This window comes from Myodes glareolus, chromosome 8 (genome assembly GCF_982192425.1).
Source record: "Myodes glareolus chromosome 8, mMyoGla1.1, whole genome shotgun sequence".
NCBI classification, from domain to species: domain Eukaryota; kingdom Metazoa; phylum Chordata; class Mammalia; order Rodentia; family Cricetidae; genus Myodes; species Myodes glareolus.
The window spans coordinates 44,473,124-44,485,159 of NC_142033.1; the positions used below are offsets into that span (position 1 = coordinate 44,473,124).

Sequence of the window (12,036 nt, forward strand, 5' to 3'; positions counted from 1 at the left end):
AATGAGATTTACTGGGTTCCATAGAGGAATGTGAGTGAGGGGTTACTTACAGGAGGAGAAAGATTCACAGATAGCTGCATCAACAAGACCCAGCCCAGCATGGGTGATAACTCACAAAGCTGAGGACCTAGATCACACTGCACAGGCTGCAGGCAGCTCAACAGATTGAAGTCTCTTTTTCAGAGGCCTCAGTTGCTCCAAACTTCTTCTAGCAGCTTGACTGGTTTCTGCTTCTTCCAGACTGGCATCAGAGTCTGCTTTGCTTATCTGAGAGTTCTTTATGGCTCAGCATCCTCCTCTGAGGGGACTCTCAGTTTTTATTGCTTACTCCAACAGGGGGAGGCCTAGTGAGTCCTGTCAGTTTTAGGCACTTTCTGAAGTTATTTTGAAATACTTACTTACTGTTTAAAGAGTTTCTCAGGATAGAATGCTTCAGTGTGAGAGAAAACTGCTACATAAAAGCAAACAAGATTTAGCACTTCTCTGACATAGTCTATCTTGGCTCTGTAGGGCAGTTTATCATAAGACCTTGTCCGTGGATTTTATTGTATTGTTGTATGTGGTTCCTATTTATCTCTTATATTGTTTTATAACTTTTAAAATGTTTTCATTTTAAATAAAAGCTACCTTGAGATTTTGTCTTATACCAGTCACAATGACCAAGAACATTAAAATAAATGACAGTTCTTGCTGACAAAGATGTAGGGTAAGTTCCTGCTGGTGGCAGTGTAAACTTCTACAGCCATTATGGACATCAGTGTGGCGGTTCCAAGGAATCTAGGAATCTCACTACCATAAGATTCAGCTATACCACTAGTAGACATATATCCAAAGGACAATTCATCCTACTACAGAGACACTTGCTTAAACATGTCCATTACCATTCTATTCATAATAGTCAGAAGTTGGAAATAGCCTAGTTGTCTATCAACATATCAATGGATAAAGATAATATACATTTTCACCATGGCTATTAATCAGCTGTACATAACAAGAAAATGAAAACTCAAAATGACAATAATTAAAAGTGATATAAAATTTACAGTAAATGGATAGAACTAGAAAAATAATCTTGGGTGAAGTAACACAGACTCAAAAACATATAATACATGTTTGCTTATATATGGATGTAGTTGTTAACTCTTCAATAAGTGGGCTATAATTTGTATACCCACAAAGGTTTGGTAGGAGCAAGGAACTAGGTGGTGGAATCTCTCAAGAAAGGGATTATAGAAAAGAGGGTTATGGGTAGATGGGAGAGTTGACCTGGAATGGTGGAAAATGGAGAGGGGTAGAAAGAAGGTGTTAAAGAGTAAATATTGGGAGGTTTAGCTAAAACTAGGGCCCACTAGAGGAGTTGTATAGAAAACTAATACAGTGGGAGCTTCTTAATATATTTATATATGTGAAAGGAATCCAAATGGAATTACCAAATGACCAGGGAGACAAAGCTCCAATGAGATCTTTCGCCAACAAATGAAATGTCCATTTCCCTGGAATGTGTTACATATAATGGAGTTGTTGGTCAAAGGAATGCCATGGAAACTCCCAACAACCCAGGCTATTGCCAAGACGGTTGACTGTGCTCCACAAATAGATAGTAAAGCTCGATTGCTGAAGGTAACATCTACACATCTCATTGAACACAGATAAATCATGCTGATTTAGAGAGCCTTGTTTCCTTAGATTTCTCCATCCCCTGTGGCTCGGACAATTTCTCTGCCTCCTCTTTCACTTGATTCCCTGATCTCTGAGGGGAGGGATTGGATGGAGACATCCAATTTAGAACTGAGTGTTCTAAGGTCTCTTTCTGAACAACTTAGCATAGTATTTCAGTTTATCAGGATCTTAGTGAATTTATTTTCTGATTGACAAAGGGTGGAGCATAAAGCAACAGATTCATCCCTGGATTTGCCTTTACTATAGAAAACATGGAGTTAAGACATAGAAAAGTCCAAAACTTCCAGAAATTCAACGTTTCTACAAAAATCAAATTATCCTGGGTTTTCTGATAGGCTTTAAAGTGTGTGTGTGTGTGTGTGTGTGTGTGTGCGTGCGTGCATGCGTGTGTGTGTGTGTGTGTGTGTGTGTGTGTGTGTGTGTATTCCTAACTTCTTTTCTTATTATCCGGAAACAGAATAATAAATTCAACTTTTTCAAATAATACTTTATTTATTCTGAAAAATTTCTACACACATACACTATATCTTAAGCATAGCTATATCTCAAAGTCCCACTCCTTTAACAACATTTTCTTTCTAAATATTTTTTTTTATTTATAACCCACTGAGTACAGTTAGTACTACCCATTTGTGCTATTGAGGCTTTAGTTATTAATCCTAATTAATTTTTATCAAAGTACCACATCTGAAAATTGTAGGAAAGCTAAGGTGCCTGTGATCATAAGCATTTCTGCTATTCCAGAATCTATTCATCTATTCACTTAAGAACACTTTATTGGTTCAGGCTGTTAGAAAAAATACGTTTTAAAAATCAGCCTTACAGGGTAGGGAGAATGCAATGAACATCCAAAATCAAGAGAAAGTGATGGGATGCTGCCGGCAAACCAAGGCTTGCAGCGTATCCGCACACTTCCGGCCTTCAACGGTGCCCTTTTAAATGTGGTGGAAGAGCAAATGCTGACAGTACCTTTTTTTTTTTTTTTAACTAGAGGTGGTGGGATGAAATGTCATGAGTTCACAGGGGTTTTTTGACTGTTTGGTTTTTTTGTTTTTAAGGAAGTTCAATCTCAGCAGAATTCGGTCTCTGTTGCTTATATAAGCCTGTCATTGAGTTATTACTGGGAAGTCCAGTCTCAGGTACGCTTCAGCCACGAGACTGAAGCCTTCCCTATTCAAAGCAAAATCGCTGAACAGGTGGGAGAAAGATGATGTAGTCACAGCCCAAGCTGACGAAAGCAACCAAATGTCACATAGTCAGCCATCTGGGAAATTTCTGAAGCACACGCTCTAGCACCAAACATTCTAACCACTTCCTTCCACCCCAAAACTCTTCATCTAATTTTTAAACGTGCTTTCTTTTTTTCAGGCATACAAATGCATATAATATCAATAGAAAGTTCTAGAGCATCTCTGAAAAAGCGTGTTTAAGGCACAACTGAGGAAATGATTTATAGGCAAACTATGGTCCTTTGTGGCCACATATTTTAGACATATTGCTGGCATGGCCATTTTTAGAAGGGCATCTTGATTACCAGGTACCACTAAGACCCTCTGACTTTTCTTGTAGACTTTGTAGCTACCATTGCATATTATCCATGATGATGTTTCTTAAAGGCATCACAGAGGCTTGGAATCTACTGTTTTCTTTACCTCATCTAATACTCTCTGAGAAACATAGATAAAGGGGCTTCTCATCGTGAGTTCCTCTTCACCCCAAAAGTTAACTCACTGTTGGCCTTCTGTGACTGTCCTAATTTCACAAACATGCCACTAAGTTTGTTTATCCTCTGATGCTAATTTGCTTTCTTCCTTGACTTTTCTCATTTTCTTCTCTCATTTTTATTATCTATAATATAAGCTATATTTATTAATGCACTCAAGCAACCAGAATTTGTTTAACATGTAATCTATGCCAAGCATTGCTCTACATCCGTGTTACTAGATAATGATGGAACAGAAGAAAGCTTTCTGCAATCATAGAATTTATTTACATTTTTGCTGCTTGTTTGTCTGTGTTCCTGCAGCATACCTAACACATGAGTCTCCAGTGCTTTAGAGGGAACAAAGTTAAAGTAGGCTAAGCAGGGACTAGAGTATTGAATTTAGAGAACAGAAAAATATTACCCATTAAATAGATTCAGAGGAGGATTTAGAGAATGTAAAATTTGACCAAGCAATGAAAATTGAGGTATTGGCATATAGGTAGATGTTAGGAGAACCATTTAGGTCAGAATAATCACTAACACAGAGTTTTAAATCAGAAGACTGTGGTGTGCTCTAGAAGCAGGAATGGAATAACTGTGGGATTGGAGCCGAACCAGTGAAGGGGATGGGATACAAGGATCTGGAATCAGTGGGCTTATAGGTCACATAGAGACTTTTGCAATAGCTGCCTCTTCTGAGTGGTTTGTAGTTTCTGGTCTCAGTATCTTCCAGCCTCTCTGGTAACATGGTCAATTAAAGTTGAAAGTATTGAATGGAAATTCCCAGAAATAAAAAAATCATAAATCTTAAGGAAATTTTATTATAGTAAATTATAAATTGTTCCACTTAATTGTTAGTTGTGCTTGTTAATATCTTACCCTGCATAATTTATAAAGTACAACTTTATCATAGCGATATACACATAAAGAAGTCCATTCCCTTAGATGTCGACAATTTCTAGCAGGCACTGGAAATCTTGGAACATATTTCTGTCACATGAGCGGAGCCCATGCTCTAAGGGAAACGAGAGTCATTGCAGAGTTTGCAGCAGTCATGTGATCTGAATAATACATTAAAGATACCGCTGTCCTAGAAATAAAAGATGGACCTCAGAGAAACAAGAGAAGGATTAGACTATTACAATTTTTTCTTCATTGTTATCTTAGGGGAATTTGGAGTTGCCTGGGAGACACACCTCTGGTATCTGGGAGAATGTGTACATTGAAGTTAGACAGAGAAGGGAAGACTTTGAACGTGGGTTGCAAAATCCCATGCAATAGGGGTCCCACACTGGATTGGAAGGTAAAAAGGAGAAAAAAGGTTAAACCCTGCATTTGTTTCTGTATGACTCCTAAAACACACCAATTCGAGAACACCCCAGTGCTCCAGCTACCAACCATTCTTGTCACCAAGCCTTTGTGTCAAGATGGGCTTTACCATCTAACTGTGAACCAGAACAAATCTTCATATCGTGCTTTTCACAAGGTATTTGGTTGCAGTGACAAGAGAAGTAAATAATATACTATCCATACTGGATCACTATTGTATATGTGGCCCATCACATACAGAACATGTTTTTTAAGGAATTAATTTAAAGGAATTAATTTAAATTAATTTAGAGGAATGAGCAAAGTAGGAAAGTTGAAGGATATAAGGTATTCTCACAAGCAGGAAGTAAACACATAAAAATTGCAAATGATCATCATTGTTTGAGGAGTCTTACAGTGCATTAATATTATACCTTGTGATTACTTGTGTGCAAATATGTGTGACTGTATACACACATAACACACAGTGACCTTCTGATGACACAGTGTGTCTTTGAGATGCTTTTTTTTTTTCAAAATTCTTGAAGTCTTGACCTTACAGGTAAAAAGGACATTTCGATTTTATTTATCCTGTAACAAACACTTAGCTATCTAGACCTTCCCAAGGTACTAGGGTGGACTTGTTTGTGGTGGAGTTTATGTGTTAGTTTGCTTTAAATTAGAATCATTTAAGGGGATACGGTTTTCAAACTGTTCTAAGTGGTGCTTAATATTATAGTTTCTTGTATTAATGGAAAGTAAGCCACAGCATTTTTTTCTGCTAGAAGTATTTACTGTTTGCCTTCTGTGCATACTTCTACTTACTGAGAAGTAACACATTTTCATGCTGCTTATCTGAGCTGGAGATCTTTTTCTTACTCTACATTTTGTGGAAGTAGTCTGTGTTCACAAAACAAAGTTCACAGTTTCAGTTCCCGTTTAGGTACACATTAGTGATAAACGGGGAGAAAAGCTTCCGCAGCCACAGATTCTTTCTCAGCTCTGAGGAACTCATTTGCAGAGGCTTTGTGTAAAGCTATGGCCTAGAGTGTGAGTTTGGAAAGCCCTGTACAAACCCATCCGGGAGGAAAAGAAAGTACAGATGTCATATTGATCATCAATTAGTCTATGAAAAGCAGCAGATATTTAAGACACTCTAACATGATGATATAGTTTCAAGATGGTAAGTTTCAAGTTTGCACAATTTTAACACTAGTAGAAATGACTTTATTGATCTAGTCTCTTACAAAGACACTCTGAAACTGTGCTGTCAGTTGCTTGGTAGAGTTGTGTAGAAAAACTTAAAAGTTTGTGTTGTCAATCATGCCTTCCCAGGTGGAGAAACAAAGCCCCCCAGGAGAGATGTCTTCTAAATGCAACCAGAAGAGGACAGGGTGGAGGAAAGAGAGAAGGAAAGATGAGGAGATAAGAAGAAAAGAAGGAAGGGAGGGAGAGAGGAAGTTACATTCTGAAATAATCAGAAAGTAGTTTCACAACATGCTTATTTAGAAAAATACTAGTGTGTTCCCAGGTTGGAGGATGTCTTTTCTAGCCATGTGTTTGTGAACAACATTATAGCACCAGGTCTGGATTCCAACATAAAGAGTGGACTTCACATCCAATTTTAGAGCAGTTGGTTATCTCTAAAATAGTAGGAGTGGCGGCACTAGTGAACCAGGAGATATCTTGCCTGGCAGGTCTGTATTGCAGCAAGCATGATCTATAGCTGAGGGAGTTTACTTTCCCAGAAACTTGAATAGCATGTTCTAGCACTGTGGCTAGTTTGGATGGGGGGGGTGGCTCAGTTCCATTTTGATTTCTGTGTCCTATAACAGAGCATGTATTCAAGATACAGTTTTATCAGCATATTCTTGTTGGGAACCAAGACAAGGCTGTATTGTTTTGGAGCCTCTGAGACTTTTCTGGTCAACAACTCCTAGGTAGGTATTCCACATCTAATAAAGGTTTTGCTTAAAAGCCTATGGCTTCTTAGAACAGAATTAGTCGTCCATTAAGGAAAAGTACCTCCATACCAAACTTTTTTAAAACTTGTTTGTTTTGTTTTTTTTTTAATTGTATAAGGCAAGGCCATAGACATTTTACATGTATCTTTACCTTTCGGTAACCCTCCAAACCCCACCATTTCCCCAATCCCACTTAAGTATTTTCATGCCGATGCAGCAATACTTTGCTATTTATTCTTTATTTTATATTTGTTAATTCCCTGACTTAGTGCTTCACTCCCAGTGTTCCTTCCTTGCTTCCTAATAGATATTTATATTTTTATCCATAACTAGTTCTACTTTCAGTATGGGACAGATATATGGGTTTTTGAGGAGGGTGGCAATTAATTCAGAGACTCGTATTTGTTCAAAATGATGAGAATCAGTAACAAATGGGTGCTCAGTCTTAAACAACATAACATAAACACACAAATACAAACAAATGCATGCACACATGCACGCACCTGAAGATGCAGAGAACATTGCAGAAGAGTGGTCAAAAAGAAGTTAATGGACAGAGGATGGGTAAGTGGACCATGTACTGCTGTCATCCAGATCTGCCATTGTTCTTGGAAGCCTGAGTAGTAGCTATAGACTGGGCTCCCACCATTTCCACCATGGATACAGGAGATCCTCATGAGGCCTACTTCCTGTCTGAAGAGTGAACGACTGTTAACAACTGCTAGAGGAGCATGGATCTTTTTCTCTAATGGTGTAGCCACTAGGAGACTAAGTGGAAAGAAGAAGGTGATTGGAGGAAAAGAAAGGGGGTATCACGGGATAAAGATGAGTATGAAAATAAAAACAAATAATTTATGTCTATAAAAGTTAGAATTAAAAAATAATTTATGTGTCTCCCATTTAAAACACACATACATTTGTACAAATAACATACATAAGCATTTATCTGTAATAGAATTTCTGAGGGGTTGATAATGGCTCGAGAAAATGTCTAAAAGATTCTTAATGAAGGCAATAAAAACAGTAACGTGGAAAAGTGTTCATTGAGAAAGAATAAGCAAGGCGTTGTCATGAAACGTGATAAAAGTAATAAAAAGAGATAAAAGTGATAAAAAGAGATAAAGTACAGAATCTGTTCCTGTACAGATGAGGAACACTGAGCTTAGACTAAATGGTGAAGTCAGGACAGCTCCCTGGGAAAGGTCACTCTGAGGCAGAGGGACAAGAGGAAGCCAACAGGAGCAGGCCACTGGGTGAGAGTGTGTGTCAGACTCAGAGCAGGAAAAGAGTTTGTGACACATTTATGGTGATCACTTACAAGCTCTCACAGGGAAAATCTCCATAAACTCCTAAATTGACTACCTTGGCTAACCTACCTAATGATTTCAAGAATCATACAGGCCACAGAGAAAAAATGGATAACTGAAAGTTCAATTTATGTCACATTTGTATTGAAATTCCGTTTTCTGTACATAAGTTCTCTCTTCCCACAGCTTTGCACAGTGGAAGTAAAGTCCTGGCACTTTATACGAGAAGGTCCTACCGTGCTCAGTTTTGTCTCCCTCTGATCATGTCATAGCTGCAGAAGAATGACCCCGCTCTCTGGAAGAAACATGCTCAATTAAGCAGCCCAGAGGGCAGTCCTCATGGGCATTCTCCACTCCTAACCTTTATGTGTTCACGCACATCTTCTCTCCTCAGGGTGACAGGCAAGGGCTTGCACAATTAAGCTCTAAGATCTTAATCTGAAAAAGTCCATGTGTTCCATCCACTTCACAGTTGGGATCCCCAGGGAAGCTAATGAGGGCTGTATACAAAACACCTCTCCTGTGTAATCACACATATTTCGTGCCTGATCTGAGTCAGGCTGTCTTCTCACCGTTTAGACCAGGAACTGGGCAGGACAGACTAGGTCTAAATACAGCAAATAAACCTAAAGACGGTTGCAACTTAAAAGATACCTAGTAGGTGGGGGATAAGGACAGCAAATGGCATGTTTGCAGGGACTTGAAAGAGCTAAATACAGGAGAATATTCAAATTCTTCCTTCCTAGGTACTCTGAAAAAACTAATGTTTGAGGTGATGGCTATCCTAATTCTCGCAACTTGATCAGTACATGTTATGTATGTATCAAAAATTCTACATCATAAATATGTATTTCTCAGTTACTACTAATGGTGATTGAAGCCAGAATCTCACATATGCTAAATACATGCTCTATAACTTTGTACATCCCATATAGTATATAAATTGTTATACAAATTAGACTCAAAATAAGAGCTAAAGAGACTGCTGAGTGGGCAAAGGAGAGAACCAGTTTCCCAAAATTATCCCCAGACCTCCACTGGGGCAAATAGATATATTTGGGCTGAGTATTCATTTAGATGACTATACTGTTCTGAACGTATAACAGTTTGTACAATCAGTGTATTAACAGCATGTCCTTCTCTGCTCAAAACACCACCTAGCACCCTCCTTCAATTCAGCAAGGAAAGGGCTCACATGACTCAGTGCATGCTCTTTGCAATTAAGCTCCTCTTCACGGAGGCTGCTTTAGTTCTGCTTTGGTTTGGCTGGTGTCCATGACATGCTATTTGCTACCTTTTTCTAATAGTTTGCCTATACTCTTTTTTAAATTGTTCTACAACTTTTAGGGAGAATCTAGATACCTACAACTCTATTCTGCTTTGTGGTCTAGGAATAGAAGCTATGTCTGCTAAGAAGCAGGAGCAAAATGGTTGCTGAGCACCCGAGGAACAGATTTCTTGAGTTGGAATCCTTCCTCTGCACTTTGCTCTTGGATCCCAGACAACGTGACTGAACCTGTTCTGTCTCCACTTCCAGTAACACAAGAACAATGGCAGCAAAAGATTCGGTAAGGATTTAAGGACAGTGCATGTAAAAGCACTTAAAAGCATTTTCTGTTTTAGAAACTGTGGTAATGGCTTTAATTGAAATGTGAATTTCTGCTAAGATATTTCTATTATCCCAAGCAAAAGCATTCCATTTCCTTGCTGTAGACCAGTTTCCCCTTTGTGTCTAGTGGTTAAATTCCCAAAAACAAAACAGGTTAGAAAAAAGTGATGCACTCATCACAAAAGGTATACTGTTTTCAGCTTCCTGTGATGCTCTCCTCAACTTTTTAAACAACTATTAAGGCATTATTTATACCAATATTTAATTCATTATAACCTTCTAATATATTTTTATATACATGTTTTACATACTTCATTAGGTTCTATTTATCGAGGAAAGTGCTGGTCCACAGAAAATGGTTTGAGATGTATATTTCAATTTAGCACTTACTTAAAGAAAAATAAAATTTATTTATAGAATATATTATTTAACCTGATCAAACCAAAAATATTACAAATATGCAATTTCATCATATAAACAGGTTATGATTCATTCATATCTCTAATTAGATCTATCTGACACAGGATATTCCCTTTGAGATTAGCCATACATTGCTCCATGTTTGAGGATAGTCATGTGGGCAGTAGCTACCATTCCTGACAACACAGCTTCTGATTACCTTTTCTGTCTATAGCTCTGTATTAATGATAACATGTAGAAAAGCTTGTCTCTTTCAGAAGTACAATTAATATTCATTAATTAAGGGCAGTACAAAGGCTAACTGTGATGGTTCACCCCTGTAATACTAATACTTGGATCTAAGCGAGGGGATTTGAGGTTTAAGGTCATCCTCAGCTATGTAGTGAGTTTATGTATAGTCTGAGCTATATGACTCCTAAAAATGTACAAAATCTGTATATGGAAAACATATTCTGAGATTCAAAACACAGATGGGAAGAACAGAATAAAACAATTTAGCTTCCTTTAAAAGTAACAAGCCTCTTTGCAAGACAGAAATAACATTATTTTCAGCATTATTTCCATTAAGAATATAGTTAGTTATACTTATTTACAGAAAGAAATTACTTATACAATGATAAAATGCTTATATATTTTTATGTGTTAGACTATTTTGGGAGGCAGTTTAAGCCGACTTTCTGTCAGGAAGCAGATTTTTAGCTAATAAAAATTTGTAAACGTGCTGGGGTAATTTAGTCTTACTGAAGTTATTTTGATGTTAGTCCCGTGTTCAGAATGATCTGTCCTTCGAGTACGCTCTGAAATGCACTCAGTGTTTTCACAAATGATGTCTCAGATTTTTTAGATGTAGGTACAGAAGATGAATGACATTGTTTCCATAGTCATTAGCAACCTGTTGTGAAGAACCAATCAACTTCCATTGCTCTAGTGAGAAAAACTAACATCAGCAACAGCAGAAACCTGATACATATTCCATCACTCTAGAATTGGCCCTACCTGGTCCTTTATCAAATTTATTATTATGTGTTTTAACCTTCTGTAGCCATTTGCTTGCTGAACTGATTGTAATAGGGAATTACAAAGAAGTAACAAAAGTTACATAGGAAGATCAGTGTAACTTACCTTGGGCAATTTCAATGGTAATTTACAAACTGGTAACTGGTAAATATTTTCATGAAGGGATTGATCGAAGCCAGGGACAACCTTCTCTCTGGGTAACTTATAAACCACAATGGCGCCTTTATAATGAGGACAGCTATAGTTCCCAAATTCATCCACCTCTTTGATGTGGAGTTCTAGCCTCGGTTTTCTTTGCAGGTGGAAAATGAGTTTGTAGTCTTTCCCATAATCCTTCCCATTGCCTAAAAAGAGATTGATTTGTCACCAATAAAATAATCCACTTGCTTTCGTTTTTGAAAATCCAAGTGAACTTTCATTTATCAAATATAGTTACAGTGCTTGCCTATGCCATCCCTTATGAACATATAACCTAAGAGCAATGGCGTGGTTATTGTAGATCATTAAGAAGATTTCTCACCTGTAAGAGGACCACATATTCTCTCAAAGCTCCTACATGGAATCATTTCTGCTTTTCTTTTGCCTGTTTATAAATTTCCATGAATATTTTGGAGAAATATTCACATTTTCAAGTATTTAGAAAGTTTCCCTCACTTTCCAAGAATTATATTTCCCTTCCTCTGTGCTGTTCCTATCACACTGTGCACTGCCATGACCTCACATTGAATATTTTAGTAATGTATTCTCCTGGGACATGCGGCTACTTAAGTGTAAATTAAAATTAAATTAAAGACCATTGAAAATTCAACTCTTTGACTTCCTAGATGGTTCAACTGGTAAAGTTCTGCTTGCCACAATGCATGATTACCTGACTTCAATCCTTAGATCCCATGTGATGGAAAGCAAGAACAAACCCCTACAGATGTCCTATAATCTACACACACACACACACACACACACACACACACACACACACAATATTTTAAAATTCAGCTTCTCAGTTACTCTACCCATGCTTACTATACT

The 12,036-nt window shown here is 37.6% G+C and overlaps 1 protein-coding gene and 1 long non-coding RNA gene across 4 annotated transcripts in view; one reads left to right on the plus strand and one right to left on the minus strand.

Moving 5' to 3' along the window:
- The window catches only part of Dthd1 (death domain containing 1), a 62,507-nt gene that overhangs the window by 21,088 nt on the left and 29,383 nt on the right, over positions 1 to 12,036 (minus strand). For both annotated transcript variants that reach the window (XM_087909031.1, XM_087909030.1), the window contains one exon: positions 11,116 to 11,354. In XM_087909031.1, the coding sequence (XP_087765157.1) occupies positions 11,116 to 11,354 (239 nt within the window). The remainder of the gene's footprint in view (positions 1 to 11,115; positions 11,355 to 12,036) is intronic.
- The window catches only part of LOC148121163 (uncharacterized), a 28,786-nt gene continuing 25,904 nt past the window's right edge, over positions 9,155 to 12,036 (plus strand). For both annotated transcript variants that reach the window (XR_015738574.1, XR_015738573.1), the window contains exon 1: positions 9,155 to 9,532. This is a non-coding gene — a long non-coding RNA (uncharacterized LOC148121163). The remainder of the gene's footprint in view (positions 9,533 to 12,036) is intronic.